At 41.1% G+C, this 24,219-nt stretch overlaps 3 protein-coding genes across 4 annotated transcripts; 2 read left to right on the top strand and 1 right to left on the bottom strand.

The window, feature by feature from the left end:
- The first annotated feature begins 210 nt into the window (after positions 1 to 210).
- On the top strand, positions 211 to 8,757 carry LOC112276771 (spermidine copper dependent amine oxidase 2). The gene is made up of 13 exons (XM_024508437.3): positions 211 to 976; positions 2,418 to 2,530; positions 2,960 to 3,268; positions 3,408 to 3,520; positions 3,764 to 3,917; positions 4,113 to 4,289; positions 4,524 to 4,739; positions 4,971 to 5,207; positions 6,827 to 7,012; positions 7,116 to 7,256; positions 7,470 to 7,738; positions 8,066 to 8,147; positions 8,294 to 8,757. Exons 1-13 carry the CDS (start codon positions 703 to 705, stop codon positions 8,420 to 8,422), a joined length of 2,400 nt encoding a protein of 799 aa, XP_024364205.1. The 5' UTR covers positions 211 to 702; the 3' UTR covers positions 8,423 to 8,757.
- Positions 8,758 to 10,285: 1,528 nt separating this feature from the next.
- Positions 10,286 to 15,966, top strand: LOC112276773 (putative methylesterase 12, chloroplastic). 2 transcript variants are annotated; one of them, XM_024508441.3, is made up of 7 exons: positions 10,286 to 10,582; positions 11,033 to 11,858; positions 12,971 to 13,376; positions 13,710 to 13,958; positions 14,324 to 14,467; positions 14,745 to 14,879; positions 15,040 to 15,966. In XM_024508441.3, the coding sequence occupies exons 3-7, from the start codon at positions 13,053 to 13,055 to the stop codon at positions 15,319 to 15,321; spliced, it is 1,134 nt and encodes a 377-aa protein (XP_024364209.1). In that variant the 5' UTR covers positions 10,286 to 10,582; positions 11,033 to 11,858; positions 12,971 to 13,052; the 3' UTR covers positions 15,322 to 15,966. The 2 variants fall into 2 exon arrangements, with proteins under 2 accessions (XP_024364209.1, XP_073387200.1); XM_073531099.2 differs by lacking the exons at positions 10,286 to 10,582; positions 11,033 to 11,858 and adding an exon at positions 12,397 to 12,503.
- Positions 15,967 to 16,519: 553 nt separating this feature from the next.
- On the bottom strand, positions 16,520 to 19,072 carry LOC112276772 (uncharacterized). Its single transcript, XM_024508439.3, has 2 exons — positions 19,017 to 19,072; positions 16,520 to 18,593 (listed from the first exon to the last, which is right to left on the bottom strand). Exon 2 carries the CDS (start codon positions 18,464 to 18,466, stop codon positions 16,943 to 16,945), a length of 1,524 nt encoding a protein of 507 aa, XP_024364207.1. The 5' UTR covers positions 18,467 to 18,593; positions 19,017 to 19,072; the 3' UTR covers positions 16,520 to 16,942.
- Positions 19,073 to 24,219: the final 5,147 nt, after the last annotated feature.

Below are 24,219 nucleotides of genomic sequence, written 5' to 3' on the forward strand. Positions count from 1 at the left end.
GGAACGCGTTCCCAAGTAGGGGAACGGGGTACGTACCCGGAGGCGTAGAATACGCACTGGTGCTAGTATAATAATCCATCCCAGATACCCATCGAGATGATCAAAGTCAAATGATTCTATTGGGATGTCGCCGAGGTCCTGAAATCTCGCGGCGTCGCCACTGCTCCTCTTGTATATGTTTCCCTGCCATTGCCACTGGCCCCTGATATTGTCAATTGTCATCGTCGTCATTTACTTCCCCCCTCCCTCCCTCTTGGTTCCCGGCGTGGCTTGCGTGCGGTTTTACTCGCTGCTTCTGCTGCTGGAATCAATTTTCTGTGAGTAGGCGCTGGTCATTGCGAAGTCCCTGCCGTGAGGTTCATTGCAGACTGGTTTGGAGTGTGAGAAATCGGAGTGGTTGACGAATAGTGTTCGTGGCTCAGTGGCACGACGTCTTGGAGTGAGCGAGAGGGTGGCGTAGCGGGAAGTTGTTGATATTGTTCTGGACACAAGAAGCTGTGAAAGTGGTGGAGGTGGTTGTTGGTGAAGATTCAGCAGAGCGGAATTCGGCAGTGAATTGCAATCGAGAAGAGACGATAGCTGCGAGAGCTTGTTTGTAACGACGAGAAACAGCCGGTTGGGGAGAGAAGAAGCGTGTATGTCTGATAGTGCGGGTCTAGGGAAGGAGTATCCAGGCATCGGGGTGCTAGAAAAGCCCTGTCAATGGCCTCACATACGAAGTCGCCGAAGATTTGCTGCGACTCGCCCGCCTCTCCTCTCGAGGATTTCGATTCGGACGCATCTTCAACCTCGTTTTCGTCTGAATCGTCTCTCTTAGGCACCAACATGGCTCGAAGTTTGGAGCCTCAGCCAGCCTCAGGAGAAGTTTTAGGGATGATGGAGGAACACATTGACCAACAAGACCATCACAGGAACATCAAGGTTCCTTACGGTTCCATAGATTCTGCAACCACGGTTGCTGGAAGCACCTTGAAAGGTTGCATTCCTCGCCCGACACAAACCCTCTCCCTATTTAACTTGCATGTCTATCCCTTGCAGCGCTCTCCCGTGTCTACTACCGTTTCTGAAAAGACTCGGCTGTTCAATTAATTTCTCGCTCCATGTGAGCTGCTACAGCAAAGATAGATCTGTTCACCCAAAGTCTAAATTCTAGCACGTTTTTCGGAGAGCGATAGTATACTTGCTGCTGAGGATGGATAGATCCGTGCACTATTTATATAATTACTAGAACAAGGTCTTTCACTGATCATTATGTTGAGCGTGCGTCCTTCACCGTTTTGGATGAATGGCCGTGGAAGCTCGTAAGGATCCGAATTTATTGACGTGTACGTCGCCAAGTAGTAGTGTTTAGAGAATTTCAACAATCATTAAGTTTAGGCATCGGAAAGCATACAAAAGTTATGGAGCGATGGCCTTGTAAACTAAAAAGAGTTGAAAACACTTGCCCGCTAGTTGAGCAGAATCTTGTAGATACCGAAAAGAATATCTGTAACAGCGTCCTCATCTCTTCCCAGACTGCTCAAGGTTTTACATTTTGCTGAGCGCGTAACAGTGGATTTGCACTGAGCATCTGGGCAGCAGTAGTTAAGCATCGTCTCGTTTAACAGCTTCCACATCTTCTGATGTGATATGCCGACGTTAATAGTTGGCTGAATCGATGAGATATGTGATGTATACCCGTATCGGCATATTCAGCGCATATTTCTTCGTTCACAACACCATGGAGTCGAAGTTTGAGACCATGAGTGCAATATGTGAGCTTTAAGGTTAATCTTCTCATCCGGATGTGCGGACCTAACCTCTTCTGTAGTTTCACTATTCATACAAGCTTTTGCCTAATACAAGCGCATCACCCGATCTCTCCTGTAGACAGTTGTTACAAGTGCTTCACTACGCTCATGTGTGGAAAACATGGTTGCTTCCTAGCTCTCCTAACCCTAAACGAAGCTTTAAGAATTCTAGAAATTTTACCCTCAAGGTAGGAATATCTTTTGTTGGGAAGAAAACGCGCAATGTCCGTCGTTGTGCATCCTCGAATGATCCGCAAGTGAACTGAGCAATGAAGATTGACGATGACCCGTACGTTTAACTGCGCACGAGGTTTTTAATCTCCTGGAAAGGGTTCATATAATTCATGAACATGAGATGTAGCACTCCGCGAGAATATATAATTAACACACTTATCATGATGCTTGTTTTGTTGTTCTCTGTCAGTCCAAAGAGGAAGCACTCTCGTAGCGACGCGAATCTCCGATGATTGCAGAATTGTTTGGGTGGCTTTCTGAAAGAGCCACAGTTGGTCGTTGTGTGAGGACTAATATAATGGAGTATGTAGTGCTACAGTAGGTGAAACATGAGACATTGTCTAAAGTTTGAAGCCGGTGCCTTATCTGTCCATATCATTAATAATTGCGCAGGAGCACCAATGCTTGTCTTGAGGTCTCAGTCAGCGCACCCTTTGGATCCTTTGAGTCCCACCGAGATTGCCGTTGCTATAGCCACTGTCAGGGCGGCAGGTGAAACACCAGAAGTAAGTGTACAAGATGTGCTCATTCCCTTCTTTTTCAGTTGAGAGCTTATCACTTATCTCTTAGTCGGAAATGTTTGTAACCTGAACTACTGAGTCGAAGAGTAGATTGGCATGTTTGTCTCCTCAGTTTTTTGTCAGTTCTTCCCTGCTGTGGACGTCGAGCATCACCGCTTTTCGTTTTGTATTGACACTACAACTGCCTGTATTGCCATGTCTGTAATTCGCCGTTTCATCAATTGTTGAACTTGTTTGGTGTCGGCTTTGTCCGATTAACTGTTAGCCAACTAAAGGTTGAACTTAAGGGAAGATATGCTTCACTAAAGTGCTACTTCTCAATCGGTGTACGATTGTTGACGCAATTTATTCTTCATGATCTTGTTTACGTTGGTTGAGGGTTCTATAACTTTTGCCAATGTTTATTATTTCCAGGTGCGGGATGGGATGCGATTTGTGGAGGTAGTGCTCAATGAACCAGATAAGAATGTGGTGGCTATGGCAGATGCTTATTTCTTCCCTCCATATCAGCCTATGCTGTTTAAACCCAAAGGAAAACCGACAATCTATCCGTCCTTACAGCTACCACATAGGCAGGCCAGACTCGTTGTTTACAACAAAAGAACAAATGTGACTAGCGTATGGGTGGTGGAACTTAGCGAAGTCCACGCCGCAGCTCGTGGAGGACATCATCGCGGGAAAGTCATGTCTTCTGACATAATTCCAGATGTTCAGCCTCCTATGGTAGGGGTGCTAAGTCTCTGTAGTAGTCGTTAGTTTTCTCATTTACTAGGTGGCACGAAGTTAATTCTTTGAGAAGTGCCTGTGGGGGCTTTTATCACTGTTCTGTAAGTGACTTTTACAATTCGTGCTGCGCTGTCAGGATGCTGTGGAGTATGCTGAATGTGAAGCAACTGTGAAAGAGCATCCGTCTTTCGTTGAAGCCATGAAGAAACGGGGTATCGAGGATATGGATCTTGTGATGGTGGATCCCTGGTGAGCCTTCTTGTCTTTATACTCATTTGATAACGAAGTACACTGAGGCTGGTAGAGTTGAGACTATATAAAAACAAAGTTTAATATGACGTGTAAGTTGCTTAGAATAGTGGTTGCATTGCATTTTTTATGTAACATGTAAGTCATGCAATGCCTTGTGTGCTGGTACAGTTGTACATATCATGGTTCTTGTAGACAAGCTCACATTTGGAGAAGTTAACCTAGAGTGGGCTTTGTGTGCAGGTGTGTCGGGTATTACAGTGAGGAAGACTCTCCCAGTCGAAGACTTGCAAGGCCGTTGATATTTTGTAGAACAGAGAGCGATTGTCCTCTAGAGAATGGATATGCACGACCAGTGGAGGGTATACACGTCCTGGTAGACATGCAAAAAATGGAGGTGATAACGTTTACCTTATCGTTCATGACGCGGAAATATTAAGATCCAGTATCGATCGTCTATTCATCTTTGATTATTGTGCGTGACAGATCTAACGTCCTTGGAGATATTATCTCTAATGACGGAAACATAGCTGTGTGAACTCACCTGAACCCTTTTCTTCTCCAACTTATTGGAAACGTCCTGAGATGGCAGGTGATAGAGTGTGAGGACAGGTATCTGGTTCCTTTACCACCACCAGATCCTCTGAGAAATTACACACCTGCTGCTTCTCGCGGAGGCGTCGATAGGAGTGACATAAAGCCATTGGTCATTTCTCAGCCCGAGGGGCCTAGTTTTCGTGTGAACGGGTATGCAGTGGAGTGGCAAAAGGTACATTTCGTGAACTTTCTGGATGATTGGTTAGCGATTAAGATCATGTGTCGTAGAAATGCTATGGAGAGAACATAACGTGCCGAAACTTTCAGATGAGGTTGTACAGGAGGTATTTGATTGTGTCTTAAGCTTAATGGTAAAAATGCTTCGACTTTTGTGTCGAAAACATAATATTAGTTTAACTAATAATAGTTATTATTTAAACTTTCTATCTGGGAATTTTGTTTACAGTGGAACTTTCGAATTGGTTTTACTCCAAGGGAAGGATTGGTTATTCATACCGTCGCCTATGACGATGGGAGTCGAGGAAGACGATCAGTCGCACATCGTCTGAGCTTCGTTGAAATGGTGGTTCCTTACGGTGATCCAAAGGATCCTCATTACAGGAAGAACGCGTTTGATGCAGGAGAAGATGGTCTTGGAAAGAACTGCCACTCATTAAGACGGGTCAGTACTTTGCTCTTCACTGTGACGAATTCTATCACGTTAAGTCTATCTATTTCTTAATCGCAACCATTGAGCTCCAGTCCAAGTTGAAATACTGTTATTTATCCTCATTTCGCTGAACAGAATACTTTAGTCAACTACACAATATTTTAAAGACTAGAACAGTTGACGTGAAGATTTTTTATGCAATGGATTTGTTGAGGAGTTGATTATCACTGAAAAGATGTGCAGGGATGTGATTGTCTGGGCCTGATCAAGTATTTTGATGCCCATTTTACCAATTTCCATGGAGGAGTTGAAACAATCGAAAACTGTGTCTGCATGCATGAAGAAGATCATGGTGTACTGTGGAAACATCAAGATTGGCGAACTGGTTCTACAGAAAGACGTCGGTCACGGCGATTAACAGTTTCTTTCTTCTGTACTGTCGCCAACTACGAGTACGGGTTTTACTGGCATTTCTATCAGGTTTACTGCTCTAACTGCTTACCTACTTGCATGTTGGACCCATAAATGACTTGTTAAAGGATTTCGGTGTTTTTTGCACATGTAACTTTTCATCAAGATGAAGAGTGTTTGGCGGATGTAACACAGTACTAAAAGTTTACTGCAATACGCTTTCTCTTTCATTTAGTCAGACTTGCTCGCAGAACTCTCCGAAGTAGCTCTAGCTGCAATCGTTTATCTTTAGTTCCCGATGGCAGGAGTCCATGCGATGAACCAATTCATGAGTTAGCGGAAGCCGTGGGGTAATAGTTTCTGTGGGTTAGAAATGTTGTCTTTGTCCAAATCTCTAACATGTGCCTTCAAAATCTTCATTTCTATGATAAGCCTCTTGTAGCTTCTCGGTGCTAAAGGAGTCTACAGGTGTGAGCTCATAATGGGTGCCAGATGCCTGAAGCTGCAAGAGGGCTGATTGTGGTAGTTGAAATGCAGTGTTTTTTCTGAATCTGTGACCTGTTGAGTAGTTGAGAACAGGATCTACAGCTCCAGGTAAGTTCTGAGTCTTACACATCCTCGTAGCCCAAGAAGGGAAACAAAAACTTAGTAGGGTATTACAGACTACTGCTGCTACCGCGCCTTAAGCCGTTATGGAATTAGATTCATTAAGGTATTAGATGCTGGCATGGTTTTTAACGTGACGGAAGGCGGCTGTGTCACTCTAGCACAGATGAATTTTATGAATAATGCTCGAGTTTGTCCTGGTAGCAGTATGTGCACAGTTTACTTCTTGTGTCTTAGCAATGTGAACTTGGATGAGTTCTAGTGTTGAGTAGTGGTGTAGTTGGGTAGCCCTTTGCTGTCAGTGGTGAATATCCCTCTCCAATGTGGCCGAAGGTCTATTACAGGAGCATAATGGGAGCGTGGGCCATAGTTCGGTGACTACCGTAGTTTTTGCGAGAGATTTAGAAAGAGGAAAATAGACGTGGTATACTTGATTATGAAACAATTAAATTGTGGTCTTTGGCATGAAGCCACCTGAGCTGTATCTGGGCCCTTGTTGCCTCCTCTAATGCGTGACGAGGATCAATAAAGAGGTTACTGGAATTGCAAGCTTCGACGAGCTGCGTGTTCTGCTCTTATTTGAGCGCTCCTTGCCCTCCATGGAAACAGTGCTGATGGGGATTGTTTAAAGTGCCTTCATTCTGCACATAACGCACACACGCATTATGCTGTGAATGGGCTCTCACAAACCTTGGGATTCAGTGTGTTTTTCTTGCAGTTTCAAGTGACTCTAGATGGATACATAATGTCTCTTTGCTTTTCTTGTTGTTTTGAAGTAGTTGCCAGAGACAATTAGCTTTGGTCTAAAACAAATATTTAATAATGAGCATTTTAATTCTTCCACCTAAGAAATGTGGGAGCATGTTACAATTCGAAGTTGCCCTTTCAAATTCATTGCAAGTTGATAACCATTTTAATATGCTTCTATTTGTATCTGACATGGCTTTGGAGGTATGTTCTGAAAGTTTTGTTCTGTTTAGTGCTTGGAGTCTCGTTGAAGACCTCGCAAATTATGCAAACTGTGACGACAGTATGCCGCGGGTTCCATATTCTGAACAGAAAATTATAATGTCTGTTTGCAGGATGGCAAGATTGAAGCTGAAGTGAAGCTGACTGGCGTCTTGAGCTTAGGTGCTCTAAAGGCGGGTGAGAACCGTCGACATGGGACTGTGATAGCACCTGGTCTCTATGCGCCGGTACACCAACATTTTTTCGTCGCCCGATTGGACATGGCTGTTGACTGTAAACCTGGCGAAGGACTTAATCAGGTACAAAACTAGGGGCTTTTCTTACATAAAGGTATCTAAAGTCATGTATTGGTGCGCAGGGAACCAGTCTCTTAGTACATAACTCAATTTCATCCTTGCACAGGTGGTGGAAGTGAATGTGAAGGTGGAGAAACCAGGACCTAAAAACCCACACAACAACGCATTCTTTGCTGAGGAAACTCTTCTGCGATCAGAACAACAGGCTCTGAGAGATTGCAACGCCCTAAGCGCGCGACATTGGATCGTAAGAAGCAGACCTTTAGTCTTCAGATTCTTCTTATCAAGCTCATTAATTTCTGCGAATGTTTTTCATCTGCTTATGTTTAAAATTTTAGTATCTTACCATCGGTTGTTGATCGGACACTACGACATGTCATAGTGACTACATTTGGACCCAAGTTTTACAGCATGAGTCTCTGCCGAGGAACTTACGAAACTAAAATGTTTGGCTTTGTAGGTAAGAAATACGAGAACATTCAATCGAACCGGACAGCTCACTGGCTACAAACTAGTTCCGGGCTCCAACTGTCTGCCGCTTGCTGGGCCAGATGCAAAGTTCTTGAGACGAGCTGCATTCCTCAAACACAATCTTTGGGTGACCCAATACAACCCCGATGAGTGTTTCCCAGGTGGAGAATTTCCCAATCAAAATCCCCGGGTCGGTGAAGGTCTTCCTACATGGGTGAAGCAGGATCGGAAATTGGAGGAGACAGATATTGTGCTTTGGTGAGTTCTTTCGATGTCTTGCTGCCCACAGTAGATTCTGGATTTCAATGTCACAAACACGTTTTCGACCATCTATGTGATGGAAGTGCTTCAGAAAGTATGAATAGATGGAAACTAGATTCTGTTTCTTTGATTTTTGAATCACTCTGGACCAAAATATTGAGCTTTTGCAATGTCTACCATAAACTCGATTAGTAACTGAATTAAACGAGTTCGTTCGTCACATGGGGATTGTTAGAGTTTGCGTTGTAGTCTTAATATGGTGAGGTATCTCAATGTTTGTTCATGCAATTGCTGTGGTATGCTCACACTTTCCTCGGAGTCCAGGTATGTATTTGGAGTTACTCACATTCCTAGACTTGAAGACTGGCCAGTAATGCCTGTGGAGCACATTGGATTCAGTTTGATGGTGAGTATGTCTGTCGTGTTTAAACCTTGCACTATGCACTGCAACAGTAAGACCTTGCTTATTGAACTGTTTTTAAAGAATCTTAGATACACATGCTCCATTCATCTGAAACAGTGGTATAATATGGTTGCGTTGTTTTGATACAGCCACATGGCTTCTTCAACTGCTCACCTGCCATTGACATTCCACCAAATGATGCGACTGATGAGAATGGTCACAAGGACACAATGAAGGGAGGCCAGTCTGAGATGATACCTCTTCTCTCTAAGTTATAGTTGTTCTTGTGAGTGGGAAGTAACTAGCTGAAGAATTGCTCCAGCAGTGTGCATTAAGTGGGTAACCATCATATAAAATCACGTCATTACAAACCTTGTTATCACCACTGAATATAGTGTCCTTTGGGGCTGATACTGATTAACTTGAAACTAGGATAAAGCATTGGTATTAACCTGTGTGGTGTCATACATCCATGCTGTGTAGGTATTGCCCCCCTCTCCTTGTACTATGCCCATATTGCATCTGCTGAGTTGGCACCTGCAACATTGTACAAAGGTGGTTTACCTGTAAACTTGCAATGTTTATGACCACAATATTCTTTGCCAACACTAAATTGTATTGAATGTAGAGTTTTCTGTACATTGCAAAGTTTGAAGAATATGTCAGACTGAGTTAAAGATCCTCCGAAGCAGTTATGAACTGTCTGATTTTCCACGTTTGAAGTGAGATAGAATATTTTTTATTCTGGATTTTGATTGAGGATACAATTCTACAGATTCCATAAGTGTAGCTATAGATGCTTCTTCTAACTTTCTCAATTTAAAGTGATCGTGTGACATTCTGAACAAGTAATGTTTACGTTGTTTTTCTTAGAAACAATATTTGATATCAACTACAGACAGATATTGATGCCAATAACGTGATTCGAAATGCTCTACCTCTATCCCGAAAGGTAAGAGTTATCCATATTAATGTTCATCTTTTAAATTTTTTAATTTTGCAATGAAGTTATAAAATGTGGGGTCTCAGAAAATAAATCATAGATTGATGATTCCATGGTGACATAATTGCCACTTTATTATGGACATTACTAAATATCTATAATATATCTTTGTAACGAATGCGTGGTAAAAACATAAAATATATTTTTTGCATATTTTTACCAACTTCGGAGACCATGAGTTGCAACTCTACTCATAATGAAATGTTAAATGCAACACTTTCATAAGAAAAATAATATAGATAAAAGCTTGAAACCTGAAGCCAAGTTTGTTATGAGCAGACTTAAGAGCTAATCTAATAAAAATATGCTCATTGTCAAATTCTTTTATACTCACTTCAATTAGAAAGATGTTTATATATTTATATTCGAAAGATAAAAACACTATCGAATAGTTTGCATTTGATCTTTTAGAGCCTTGCATATAATCTCCATAAAATCAAAGAATGTAAAAAGACGCCCAAAAAAGAAATATATTTAACATGGAAAACAAAATATTTTTATACTTACTCCTAAAATGATCAAATCAGAATTCAAAATCATACCGTGTGTTTCAAATTCCAAAAAAAAAATTATACAATAAATAAATAAATATTATTACCTTGTAAAGAAATTCTTACTACCTTGTGTTGCAGATTCAAATTTTAGGGACTATTAAATAGACCCAAGTTTTTATTAAATTGACCCACTCATCCAACCATCATGAAAAAAAATAATAACCTCTAGATTCATTTCCCAACTATTGAATCTGCAATCAATAAAAAAAACCAATCACATTTATCATGCCATATTCTTCATCAAGGATGGATCTATTTAACATTCTCCAAATTTTGTTTGTGACTTATCCTTTGAACAAATGACTCATTATCACAAAAGAAATTCGAAGCCAAGAATTCTATTACAAATAACCAAAACCAAACAATTCTTTTACCAAACGAATTGAAAAATCATTATAACAATCCCATGGACACCGAACTCCACACACAACCTGGGGCATGCGGTGTGAAAGAGGGGAGGGGGATATACATACGATGGATGAATATCGTCAGTGGATGACTATAGGGATGATAATTACCTTTATTAACTTAGACTAGTAGTAGGTATGTATCCCCAAGTAGATTGTGTGGGACAGCCTTTGCGCCCCCTGCTTTGCAATGCCCAACTGTAATGGCGCCAGAGGAAAGTGGAGCTGCGGCATCTTCCCCCCTGCATTCCGCCCTCCCTTTGCCAACTCCATTCTTCCTTCCTAGCTCTCTCTCTCTCTCTCTCTCTCTCCATGCTTAGATTCATTTCTTGCTTCTCTTTCTCCGAAATTCTTATTATTTAAGCTATGGAAGTCCATTCTTAAGAGCACGTGATCAGTTTAGTGTGATCGGTGAACAGTTTGGAGAAGTGCAGCAGCAGTAGCGAAGGAAAGCGCATATTGCTGAGAGTAAAGGTAAGTAGGCTCTGTCTGTGGCTCTGTGTAATTTGGTAGACGTTACTGTTGTTGAAATTTGTAGCGTTCGAAATGCGGGGATTGACGTTGGAGATGTGAGAGCGGGAGGTGTGTACTTGTGGTGAGGTCGAGCGTCGCTGTGGAAACTAAGCAGAAGTCATGAGGGCGTCGTCTCAGATACATGAGAAGGTATACGATAACAGTGTCCTTTGGAGTCCGAGTTAGGACGGCTGGTGCGTGGCATTCATGTGTGTGTACAAATCTGTGACTGCTACAAGAACTGTGATAAGCTGCTAGGTGCACGCGCCTCCACAGCGTCGACCGTAAGTAAAGGAGGAAGCGACTGTGACAGTAACGGATGTCTGACAGGACTCGACGTGAGTATTGATGTTTAGTTAAAAAGGACCACTCCTCACAGACAAGTGCTTTGATTGCTCGGCTGTGGCTCAGGGTTTTCCGTGGCAGAAGTTTCTGCGAGGTGTGATAGAGTGCCACAGGTGGAGTGAAGAGTGTGAGAGCTGACGGGGTTTTGGATGGAGTGAGGCATTTTGAAGCTTTTCCTCGGAGGTCGAATGTGCAGAGGAATCGGGTAGCGGGAGTAAGAGTGGCACAGATCATCGTGTGGAGCGAGTGTGCAGTGCATGCGTGCTGCATTGTGGAAGCCGACCGCAACAACCGTTTCATACAGGCTTACATCGTGATATGACCGTGGCGACTAATAAGGTGGTAACGAAACAGGATCTCTCTGGATTATCTCGTTCCCCCGACAGTATTTTCAAGTTAACACTCGCCGCATGAACAGTGTTCAGCAGCAAGTAGTGTCTGTAGGCATCACTGAGCTGTAGCAGCAGCTGAGAGACGTTAAGGGTCCCAGGCATTCACAACAAAACGGACGATGTGACTGTCGCTGTGATTAGTTTTATAACTTCTATTCCACTGTGGGAGAGGTAGGGTGGTCGAGTACGTTTGTTGAAGGTGAGAGAAGTACAAGAGCTTGCATACAATCAGTCTCACTCACGCTCGACTCTGGGTGCAATATTTCGAGGAGCGGTTTTGTGACATATTGTAGGGACCCATTGAAGAATGAAAATACGATGGCACGCCACCGCCAATAATTGACGACGGCTTTTCTTGATAGTCTTCGAAGGGCAAAGGTTGTGGAACTTTGCAGCTGATCAACACATTCAAAGACTCCCTTGTTTCAAGAAGATGCCTTATTTCTGCAGTTTCATGAGGATAACAACTAATAAGCGACATCTTTTCGGAGACGGTTTAGGTTTGTTCCTAGCCAAATTTTGCCCCTTGGACACTTAAAGTCTATCCAACCTTGAGTTATAACAGTAATCGTGATCTCTTTCCTCGTGAATTGCTTTGTATTCTAAACATCATACTTGGTTCGTCGTTTTCTTTCTTGTGTGAGGAGACAGGTAAAATACATTTCCTTATTGAGCGAAAGATAAAAGTGCTCAGCTACTTGCTATCAACCTTGAAGTTCCTTGAGTTGCTCATTCCTGGGTTTTACTCTGCTACAGAGATGCCACTTGATTCCTGGACTAGATTTCATGTTTGTTGTTGGCTTGCCTGTATACACTAGAGGAAATTTTGATCTAGTTCATGGAAGTCATGTGATGCTACAAAATCTCTTATCAAGCCCATACTAAAGTGGATGGCTTGCTCTATCGTACAGCTGACTCAGTTGTATTTGTTTTGGTGTATTGTTGCTGCATTCTGTTGTTTGTAATCGCTGAAGTCATCTCGTTGTGTAGAAACTAGCTCTATATTTTCTCTAATTTCAGTTGAGTGAAGATTCTACTTCGATGTTACACTTCTCTTGTATATATAATTTTATATCCGCGTCTTGGTTTCGATTATGGTATCGTCGGCATGTGAAAAGCAAGCGAGATTGTAACTCTACTTTCCAGTTATGATTACCACTGCTATCCACTTTTTCATTTGATTCGCTGGTGATGAGAAATGCTTCCCTTACTTTAGTCTGTCTAATTACAAATCTTGATAAATTATTAATGTTGACTTAAATCGGGCACGGTGATCATTAAGGATTTCTAAGTTGTCCCTCATCCTACTTGACACGTGTTTCTTAGAGTGATTATCACCTATTCGTGTATTCTTGGTCTTCTCTAAGTGGTCTTGTTGCGGTACCTGAATGCAATTGATCAGCTTTAGCTACTTGGTTTCTGCAATTCGCAGAATTGTGCTGTCGTCTTTGCTACATGATGGTGTGTGACTTTGAATCTGCTGGACTTGATATGTGTTCGCCGGAACATTCTGATGCAGAGTAACCAACTCTTGCTAAAGTATACTCGTTTTGCAACTGAAAATAATAGAACTTTCATTTTTGATTTGTTTTGTTTTGTTTTTTCATTGCAGCTAAAATAGACGATGGGACGTCTCTGATGATTATGGTTAAGTAAATCACTGCGTAGTGGTAGAATCTTTGATATCGGCAGGAATGGGGAATCAATTCACTCGCATTCGGTCTAAAAAGAAGCAGAGCATCGAGAAGTCTATCCAACCATCCCATACAGGAACTCTTGATGAGCAATCAATGAAGGACCAAGCAATGGCAATGGCTAAGCATGAGCTATACATAGCAAGTCTGAGTGCGCGGAGCAAAATGCTTCAAGAAACCATTATGGAGCCTTCAAGACACAGTTACTCTGGAAGGGCAAGCTATGGGAGGCTTGATTTTTCAAGAAGTTACAGTTCTCAAGATCGTAGAGACATTGATTCTTTGCTTGACCCCGTACCATCAATGCACCTCAGAAGGGTTCAGGTCAATTCAGCATCTTCTTCATTATCATCTTCTTCATTTCTCTCTCTCACTCTCTCGCTCTCTACACACACGCACGCACTGTACACACACCCACATGTTTGTATCTCTATCTCTCTCTCTCTCTCTCTCTCTCTCTCTCTCTGTTTATATATATATATATATATATATATATATAGACCTTTTTTCATTTAATCTTTTGGAATTTTAGGGATATCTGACTTACAATTTTAAAGTCTCACTCAAACTAGTCTCTAAGCTTTTAGTGAAAGGATTCCGAGTTCAACTCATACGATCGGAAGTCTAAATAACAATCGTTGGGTTTGCTGATTTCAGGAGAAATACATAGGTGTAAACCTGGAGAGTAGACATTTCGTTCTGGTGCATGGTGGAGGTCTAGGAGCCTGGTGTTGGTACAAATCGATAGCGCTGCTTGAGGACTCTGGGTTAAGAGCCACTGCCGTTGATTTGATGGGCTCAGGCATCGAACCAACAGATCCTAACCGGATAACAAGTCTCATGCAATATTCAAAACCTCTTCTGGAGGCCTTGAAATCAATTGAATCAACTCCTGGTCATGAAAAGGTGAAGCATGTATCAATGTTATGACGTCGATTTCATGGAGGTCGTAATTATTGTTGTTATTTCAGACATTCTTTATACTCTTGTAAATTGGTTCAAAGCTTCAGCCAGTAGTAGATATTTCAGTTTTCCTCATCTCAGCCTTCTCTATGTCAGCATGCTCAACACTGATGGAGTTTTTGGATCAATGGAAGTATACGAAGGAATTTGTTGCATGAGCTTTTCCATGATCCATCTTCTCTGGCTAACTTCGTTGTACGAATCGCAGACAATTACTGTGTGATCATACAATGCACGAATCATATGAAGCAAAAATCTCCACGTTTGAGTGTTATTTTCTAACTTAAGAGATATGTGGTTGTTTGAAGGTAATTCTGGTCGGCCATAGCGTAGGAGGTGCTTGCATTTCATATGCAATGGAGTGCTTTCCAAATTTAATTTCCAAAGCTATATTCATTGCGGCAACTATGGTCAGCAACAATCAGAGCGCATTTGATGTTCTTGCAAAGCATGTAAGCTTGTTTAAATCCTTGAAATTCGTATTCTGGAACTATGTACATTGATTATCGAAGGGGAAAAAATAAAAAATAAAAAAATGCTTATCATCTTATTAGCCACATTCAGCCGAGGTCAATATCGTGTCGTTAGGGGCCCGTCCAAAGACTAACGATAAGTGATGAGTTCGTCATATTTCTGGGTTGAAGTATCGTTTTACATGTATGTCTTCTACTTTCTTGAAAGGCCGAATTGAAGTAATAACCTGACGTCACCTTACCGTTCCTTGAGTAGATACAAAGTCCGGATGCTCTCATGACTAAGGCTCAGATTTTTATTTATGGGAATGGAAGAAGAAAACCTCCTACAGCTCTTACATTCGACAAGAGCTTAACAGGAGATCTCTTCTTCGCCATCAGCCCAGCGAAGGTTAGTCTTTATTTCTCAATATGTGTTTTGATTAAGGAACTTTCAGCTACACAAGTTGCTCGCCTTTGATACTAAAAGATCGTAAACCAAACCAATTCATAGATGCTTTGAACTCTGAAAACGGCTTGCGACTGACTTATCGGTGAGCATTATCTGACAGGATGTGGTTTTGGCAACTCATTCAATGAGACCAATGCCTTTTGCCCCTGCAATGGAGAAGCTCTGTTTGACACACTCGAATTACGGTAAAGTGAGGCGTTTCTACATCTCAACCACTGCAGATCAAGCCTTACCATTCCCAGCCCAACATGCAGTGGTTGAAGAAAATCCTCCCGAGCGTGTCTTCACCGTGAGAGGGAGTGACCATTGCCCTTTCTTCTCTAAACCCCAGTCCCTTCACAGGATCTTTCTTGAAATTGCCCAGATGAATGGGAAGCATTAGCGTTATCCGGCAACCGTACCTTTTACTAAGCTTCAGGGTACCCTAAGTCTCATCCCTTGTGTATCCAATCGTATTCCGCAGCACTTAGTTTGCGAAGTTGCGGAACCCAAGTGGCTAAGGCTGTAGCAGCCAGCGTTGAGTTCAGCTGTGGGCATCCTTCAGCATATCTTCCTCAGCTCCGCTGCAAGGCCCCTTTACCGTAATCAACTTGACCAGGAAAAATAGATTCATTTTCTTGTACATAAATAGTCAACAGAGGTGAGATCAACACTCCGTTGCAATGCACAACGCAGGTGCACATAATAATCTACACACATCTAGTTTGCAGGTTTCGAAATGGGTATTGTACATCGACCTATTTCTGGAGTGAGAAGCTGAGCTGGTACTTTGCAGTTGATAGGTACATCATTGCACAATTTTTCACTGTTTCAACGTACAAAACGCAAGAACTCGAAGCCCAATCTCGAGCTCTGCATGGTGAGAACGTGAATATTGTTCAACTAGAGAAGTGTCAAATGAGCAGAGGCTGCAGATGATGAGTCGGAATGTTATCTCTCATCTGCTAGTGGCTGCTAATGAAGTTATCATGTCTTCTAAGATTCTACTCTGGATCGGTGTCATACCAATAAACTACAAAATTGAACACGCGTATGCAGTTTGATACACAGATGCCTGCTAAAGTGTGCGATCTTCACTGCGAGACCATCATAGCGTCATTTATTCGGTTTACCTCGTATTAAATTATTCAGGATGAACTATTCAAAAACAGTTTCCTCATGATAACCTTGTCTGTTCTGAGCCCATAGTTACCACCTAGTCTGTGGTAGGCAGATGCTTAAAATTTGATGAAGGAAAAGTCCAGTGCATGTTCAATAGGTGATTCTGGCAAGTTTCCTTAGGTGTACCGTTTCACAAGCAACGTGGTTCTTGTCAAGTGAGAATTTCCTCAGCTGTTTCATGTTTCTAGTGAGGCTGTAAGCGACCCTCAATTGAAGGACTCATGCCGAAGTGGCTGTGTCGTGTGCTTGAGATGACTTCTTGGCTAATAGAAGCGTCCAAGTCATCATAATATAGGAATAGCTGAAAACAAATTCAGCTAAGCTTGAGTCGGGAGTCGTCTCTAAACTTGAGTGATCTCCACTAAAGGTAGACACGGTACAACCATTTCATCCAATTGGAAACATTCCTCGTGGGTAAGTTTACAAACCCGGTTGCACTGCAATTCGTAGTAGACAAATCTACTCACCAACCCTACCACTCTGCCTGGAGGAGATGTTAACCTGAATGGCTTACATCACATTAATCCAGGAAGTATCATTTCAGCCAAACAGGGGGGGGGGATTGCCCAAAGTGTGCTGCTGAATAACATACTGTAACCAATCGGTCAATTGGGGTCTGAGGAGGATGAAAGAACTTAGTGAGCACTTGATCGCTGGTGCCGAATAAGTTCATATCCTCCCACTCAATGAAGATTACCATTCGATACCGTTGACATCAACAACGAACCAAAGTGCGTTCGAATCCACCATGAGAATATTTTCTTCGGAGAATCTGACTGGCAGTACTGAAGCAAGTAGGTGCCGTACCTTCATAACGCTTAATGACCACGCGCTGGAGGATTTCATTCATTTTCCCAGCTACTTCGCAGAATGGAGATTTGGCCTTCTTTGAACATTACATCTTCATCGAGTTGTTGCAGTTTCCGCCGTAAAAGCTCTACCTCCAAACTCATATGTAGTGCCTCGCGGCTGATGCTCTCAACCTCCTTCTCGCGCTCGTTTAGAGCCTTCTCAGTGTCGGCCATACTTGTTCGTGCAAGCCCTTGCCAAGCTAACAACTGGTCTCGTTCCTTCGTTAACTCTTCGCAGCTCTGGATCATGGTACTATACTCCGATTGCCAGTGCTGCAAGTCGCCTTCCAGAGTTAAAGCGTATTCTTGAAGCACGTCGTAGTTTAGATTGCGCTCGTCCATTTCGGTAGCCCAGTCAACCATTTGTTGCTTAAATTGCTCCAGGGCGCGGATGGCCGCGTCCTTCTGTTTGTTGGCTGTTTTAACTTGGGCTTTTTGATGCTCGGTTTCCTGAATTTTGAACTGGAGAGAGCGTGCCAGGGTCTCGTTCTGGGCTGAAAGCCGCACAACACACGCGTTTTGTGCGCTTACTATGGTAGCCAAATCCAGTAATTTGGGCTCAAGAAGAGTGAAGTTTAGAGATCTTCTTGATTCCAATGCCATTTTCTTGAGATTGAGCATAGACTTCAACATCTGGTTGCTTGTGCTTAGGGCTTCCACACGCGTCTCCAGGTTCTGAACATCATTCTCTCTTGTTTGGACAAGTTGGCGCTCAACATAGAGCTCTTTTTTCAGGGTTTCATTTGCTGTCATCACCTCTGCCAGCTTTGTAGCGGACGCCACTATAATCTCATTCATAGCTTGCCTCTGTGTTATAGAGAACTTCAACTTAGCAGATAGCATTTTTACCTCCTCTTGAAGTTCTTGAACCTGCTCAACGCTGTCCTTACACTCGGCACATTGGTCATTGCGCCAGCACAAAAGCTTAGTCTCATTGAACGAGCTGGAATTATCGCAGTCTTGATGTTTATACTCTTGATGGTCGTCAAAATTATCAGTATACGTGTTTGCCTCCTGGCTCGAACACAGTAGTTGCAACTTCTCTACCAATTCTTGTAGCTCAAGTTTCTCCTCTTTGTGGCACACAACTTGTAGGTTGTTTGCATACAACGTTGTTGTGGGTTCTCGGGAGCTCTCCATCTCATTCCTCTGCAGTTCATGGATAAGTACCTCTGCATCTCTTACTTTATATGCTAAATCTTGCATACGATGCTCCACTTCTTTGACTCTTTCGTTCATGGCCTTCTCTTTCGAGTTCATAGTTGCTACTTGAGTTAAAAGCCTACCATTTTCAAGCTCCATCTTTTTCAATTTCTCCTCCATTAACTTCCCATCATCAAATCCAAATTTGACATATTCTCCGCACAAGAGATCTGAAATTTCCACAAGTCTGGCTTTCGCTCCGGCTCGAAAGAACCCTCTTTCCCCAAATTGCTTTGCCATGGCTTCTGATGCCTTGGGTTGCAGAAGTGCATCACAATCTTCATCAATATGAAGATTTGAGTTGATCGCCATTAGTGCTAGAACAGGTCGACTCACTAAACCTTCTTCGAAATGCCTTACTTGTTTCTGACGGTTCAGTCAGAGAATGGCAGCTGGATTTGCCAATACAGGTGAGATGCAAAACGCGCCCAACTGAAAACTGCGACAACCGTTTCTCAGTAAGCATGTGAAGCACATGAATACTGTATATGACATGGTTGACTTTGACGCTGTATATCGTTTTAAACGATTAAATGCCATTTGTTTAAGTTATACAATTGAGGTGTACTAAGACTAGATCATGATCTCAGCTGTTGACGAGTGAAAATTGTTCTGTAAGATAATAAATGAATTAACAGTTGTGATGCTTTGTACACACACTGTATAATGTACTTGCCCGTGGCAAGCTGAAGCATTATTCATGCAGTGGTCATCAGATTTCAACTTCTGAAGTAGAGTGAAGGAACCAACTCTTTCATAATCTGAGGACCACTGCATGAATAAACTGCATTCTAGATTATGAAAGACTCCTGCATGAAACCAACTCTTTCATAACAGAAGAGGTGGACAAGATTGCACTTACCTATTTCAGGAATGCGGAACCTCTCAGCATCAATTTCTCCAACATCTTTGAAACCTCTGCAAAATTCAACACAACGTCACCCGTCTTAAACTAGAAGTGATTCGTAAGCATGATAATTCCAATGCAGCCGCCACTGAGTAGTATCAGGGTCTCCAGTTGATTCCTGAAAGAAGGCTGCCACCTAAGAATGAAGGAGAAAGTCTTCAAGTGCCTTATACTAATGCCAGAAGGACATTCTTCGGGACAATCTAAAGAGGGCAACCACCAACTGGTTAACACTAGAGAAAATCAAGGTATCACATGAAGAAACTAAAAAGTTGCACCTAGGCCACTTTGTCGTGTAAATTGAATACTAGAATGCGGCCTCTACACAGTTTGACTTAGGATGGACAGTCCAAGGAGGTTTGTAGCTATTACACTGTCTAAAACTTTAAGCGCCTACTTAATCCTCTTAAATTAGACCTTGCGCCTGTGTTCTGTTCGGAAATGATCGGATTATACAAATCCGTTTCGAAAGGGATCCTGTGGCCATGATTAAAATCGGTTCACACTTCGACTTGCGCAGGAGTAAATCCTCAAGAGTTTGGCATGATAAAATCCTCTTGACCTATCGTTAACGGTAAGTTCCACATCGCTCCTATTCTTGCTAGTCCAAAAATATGGTCCGAGTTTGAAGAACCTCTTTCAGGACTTTCACAATCATGAGCTTCGGGAATTTGATGTCTATTTACAATTAACGGTCCAAATATTGTCTCCAAACGTTCCAGGGTGCTGCAATTGTAGATAGAGTCTAAATGAAAGTCTTGAATATTTGGTTTATGAAAAGGGGATGATTCATGTGGAATCAGAAGTTCCTACCCAGAACTATTGTCTAAGAAAATTTTGACGCGCAAAAACACGCTAGATATTTTATAGAATTTTGTTTGTCTCTCTTGCCAAGTGTGCACAAATTCGTGAAGAGAAACTCACAGAAAGTAAATAGCCACTACGACATAAGCTCAACTGCAATCCCTCAGTCGCCTGCAGCACCACCATTTCACTAATCCCGTCACCTCTGTTAGCTGCAGACAAACAAGAGTAGCACCTCCATGAGATTTTGCGAGGCAATAACGCACGGATCACTACATTAAAAACCTATTCAGTACATTGAAGAAGCCGAGATGTGATGACCTTTATTAAAGTCGAAACAGAACCGTCGAGAGCCATGTAGCTTCTTCGACACCACCGGACCTAACTCCAAGTCAAAATTCCACTACACAGCAAGCAACACTACAATCCATCAACCTCGCCAAAGGACCAAACAACTCGTCTGAAGATTTTCCTTGGAATTTAGTCTTCAGTGCATCAACTATCAATTCTTACACGACATCTTGAACTCACCTCTCCCAACTCTTGGTAAACTCTGATGACAAGGACCACCTCCTCCCGCCAGGTTTCAAAATTATGCGCCTTCCTACCTCCAGTGAACTGACGGTAACAAATCTTCCAAAATTTCGCCGCTATCGCACTGAGTGACTACGACCACTCGTGTACATTTCGATTAAGTTCAGTAAACGCTTGTCTTTCTTCGACTGAGTAAATAAATTTAAGTGGACACACCTAGGAGGAAAGTGGGGGGAGGAGAAAGCAGAGGGAATTCTGTTGACGCCGCAGTGCTCCCTCACAGCCGAAGTGCTACAATCCTACGCTGGGACCACGGATACCTTCACGCCTTGATAGAGCTACTGAAACTTCGGCTGACCTTCAAAAACGTAACACTACTTCAGATGCAGGAAACGAATCCTTGGCATGTATTCGCAATTGCGTGAACTGCAAGACCAGCACTTACTCGCGTTCCACCGTAATGAAACAGCGAAGAGCTTCAAAAATCTCAACACCAACTGTTACGTTCCGTTACAAACCACCATCAAAGTGGACGTCAAGGTCGAAACGCCTACGCTCAACCAAACTCTTCACAATCGCCCTACCTCTACGACTTCACTTCGATGCTCAGGTAATAGATAATTGAGGGCTTAAAGCAACAGTTGTCTCACCTCAACGGCTCAAGGGCAACTCTCGGGCAAGATGAAAACGCCACGGTTCAAGAAAGCGAATCAGTCTCTTCAACATGCTCGACACCGACGTGAGCAAAAGTAAAATTGCTTACAACTCTCTCAATACGACACAAAATCAACTCCACTATCAAAAAAGCAAAAAGATGAAACGAAATAAATAAATAAAAATAAAAATAAAATGATGCCAACCACAGCTACACTCCACGCACGCTCTCATTCCTTAGACAATTCCTAAGTCCTTGTGCGACAAATCCAATCAGTACGAATCATCGTCCTCCTCCTCCTCTAAAGAAATGCGAATGCAGCATGTAAAGCCAAAACTCTCATCACTGAGCGGAATTTGATTTTTTTTCGGTGTGCTAAGTATGCTGGTGACTTACTAGAGTCAAGCATCCGCGGAGTTATTTTTTTCTACCGAAATCACACACGGAGAGTGTCCCGACGACGTTTTCTCGAAACCCTGGCAATGCAATGCAATTTAATGGAATGCTATGCAGCTCTCTTTCTCGGACACCGGTCAGTTCAACAACGAAGAGAATCTCTCTACGTCGCGGCATCCTTCTTCTTCTTCTTCCTCGTCCTCTTTCCATGGTTTTCCCTTCCCATGGATCTTCTTTTGTAGTGTGTGCTACTTTTAAGCTGTAGTTGCATTCAATTGGTATTCAGTATTTCTATCATCCTATTTATTCATGAGCATGAAGTATATGGGAATGAATTAACATTTATATCAAATTTACTTACACTTTGTTACTTCAAGCATTATCTTTTTTTTATTCCGTAGATTATCTAAAATCACACTACTTTTCAAATACGTAATCGATACAACAGGTGTGTTTCATTTTTTTTAAATGAATTGTGTTTTTAGAACAAGATTTTGTTGTGGACTTTATCTGTTTAAACTTATGTTATTCTTACATGTATAGATAAATATAGATATATATATATATATATATTCATATTTTTTTGTCAATGTGTCCACTTGTAAGATAGAAAATAAATAAACATGGATATATGTATATATATATATATATATATATATATATATAATCTTAAAATAAGAGTGCTGTTCTTATGCTTTTCCTTAATTTTTGGCTTGAGAACATAAACAATGCCTCTAACCATTCTTTGCAAAAGACCAAATGTTGACAAAACTATTGATTGGCCTTTGCTTGACCATGGCACTCATCATCCATATTCCAAAAAGACATTACGCAAAGGAATCTTTGAAAGTAACCAAAGCAAATAATAATAATATTAAATAATAGACAAAAAAGCTGACCCATGAGCATTGCCACATCAGCACATGGGGTTTTAAAAATAACATGGTGAGGAGCTACATCATCTGGATCCCCATTATTGGAAAGTTTGAATAAGCAAGACATGGGGGCCACCCTTACTCCTTACTCTCTCCCCTACACAGTTCAATACATAAATTCAGTTTGTGAGCCCACGAATTATACAAATATATACACATCTACAACATATGTTCCCCATGAAGAAGTGGACTGATTGCTTTAAAAGGGGAGAGGGAGAGTCCTTGGCCATGGGGCATGATTTGGGCACATAACCAAGAACATTCTGATGCTGTATTATTGCCCCCCACATCTCTAAAGCCATCAGGGGAAGGGGGGGGGGGGCATCTTCATATAAAAAATGCCATATCATCCATTGAGAATCTAGGTGCATGGTCCCCCCCCCTACTGAACCCTAAATGTGGGAGTTTTGGTGCCTGAGGAACCAGGTTCCAAAGGTTGAGAGCCATCCCAGGGTCACGGTCATAGGGGGCTTTGTTATGGTGACGGGTTCAGGGGCTCTGAATGGGAACGTTTTAGCAAGGAGATGAAAATTGTATCATAGATGTGGTACCTTTGCTTTTGAAAACCTTTACTCTACAAAGATAGATGGGATATAGGGTTTTTGGATAGAAGATAGACTCTTATTCATAAGTTTTAAGAGTTGATCATAAAATATTGTATGTGTTGCTAGTGTTGCAAGTTATAGAGCCAATTTTTCATTGCTTGGTAATTTGTATGTCACTATATATATATATATATATATATATTTAAAATTAATTTTAAATAAAAAATAAACCATGAGAAATTCAGTGTTAAATTTCTTGTATGTTTGGTTACTATAAGAGGAGATAATCTGGTGGGAGAAACAGGAACCCATAATGCTTATGGTTGAATGGCATGATAAGAGATTATTTTATTTTAGTATGTTATTATTGTTATTACTATTTGGCTTTGAGTATAGCCAACTTTTATTTATTTATCTTCCAAAGATCATTCTTTGATAGGTTAAAGCAAAGGTAATAAAAATGCAAGAAGATTTTTAGACAAAGATTCTCTAAGAACAAAACAAGAATAGCAATAAAATAACTCTATGAATTTTTAGAATTTAAATGTACATGTATATATAGATATATCTATATATCTATTCCTTGAAGATATATATGAGAAATCTTTGAAGATAGCTACTCACAAAAAAACTTTTTATGATATAAGTTCATCAATTATATAGATTCTTGATTTGTTATAGAAGAATTTAAAAAAATATATATATATAAAAAAAAAAAGTATGGACAAGAAAAAAACACAAAATACATGATTTTTTTTTATTACACTATACATTATTTATAAAAAATAAAAAATAAAAACTCGTCTATTAGTTTAGTCAGTGTAACTATGAATATACATTTATAAATATTTATTATTTAGCATATAGAAAATATAAAGATATATTGGAAGAAAATGTAAATTAATCAATAATGATATTAAAATCTTAAATAAAAAAACATAGTGTAGTAATATAAAATAAAAAAATGGTTACCTTTGATAAGATGAACATATTTCAATATATATTTACATCTTTACATATGTAGGGTATTGTTAATACCACCATAGTTTTTGCTACTATCATCAGAACCTGCTATCCACTTAACATATTTGTTTAGATTTTTTTTTTTTTTTTTTTTTTTTTTTTGTTTCTATCAATTCTTTTTTGTTAATATTTCCAATATGTTGTTGTTTTTGTTTTTGTTTTTGTTTTTTTTTTTTTTTTTTCAAATTATAGAAAAAATAAAATTACCCTATACCATAATTTTGAGAAAAAATTACAAATCAAATAAAGCACATATTACCAATTGA

The sequence above is a fragment of the Physcomitrium patens genome, chromosome 24 (genome assembly GCF_059467195.1).
Source record: "Physcomitrium patens ecotype Gransden chromosome 24, ASM5946719v1, whole genome shotgun sequence".
Lineage (NCBI taxonomy): Eukaryota > Viridiplantae > Streptophyta > Bryopsida > Funariales > Funariaceae > Physcomitrium > Physcomitrium patens.

Bases quoted from the DNA above. Each gene is read 5' to 3' on its own strand.
- LOC112276773 (XM_024508441.3), top strand. From the start codon at position 13,053: ATGGGGAATCAATTCACTCGCATTCGGTCTAAAAAGAAGCAGAGCATC. The intron at 14,468-14,744 runs GTAAGCTTGTTT...TTCCTTGAGTAG, and splicing joins TTGATGTTCTTGCAAAGCAT to ATACAAAGTCCGGATGCTCT. The intron at 14,880-15,039 runs GTTAGTCTTTAT...ATTATCTGACAG, and splicing joins TCGCCATCAGCCCAGCGAAG to GATGTGGTTTTGGCAACTCA.
- LOC112276771 (XM_024508437.3), top strand. From the start codon at position 703: ATGGCCTCACATACGAAGTCGCCGAAGATTTGCTGCGACTCGCCCGCC. The intron at 7,257-7,469 runs GTAAGAAGCAGA...TTGGCTTTGTAG, and splicing joins TAAGCGCGCGACATTGGATC to GTAAGAAATACGAGAACATT. The intron at 7,739-8,065 runs GTGAGTTCTTTC...CTCGGAGTCCAG, and splicing joins GAGACAGATATTGTGCTTTG to GTATGTATTTGGAGTTACTC.
- LOC112276772 (XM_024508439.3), bottom strand. From the start codon at position 18,466: ATGGCGATCAACTCAAATCTTCATATTGATGAAGATTGTGATGCACTT.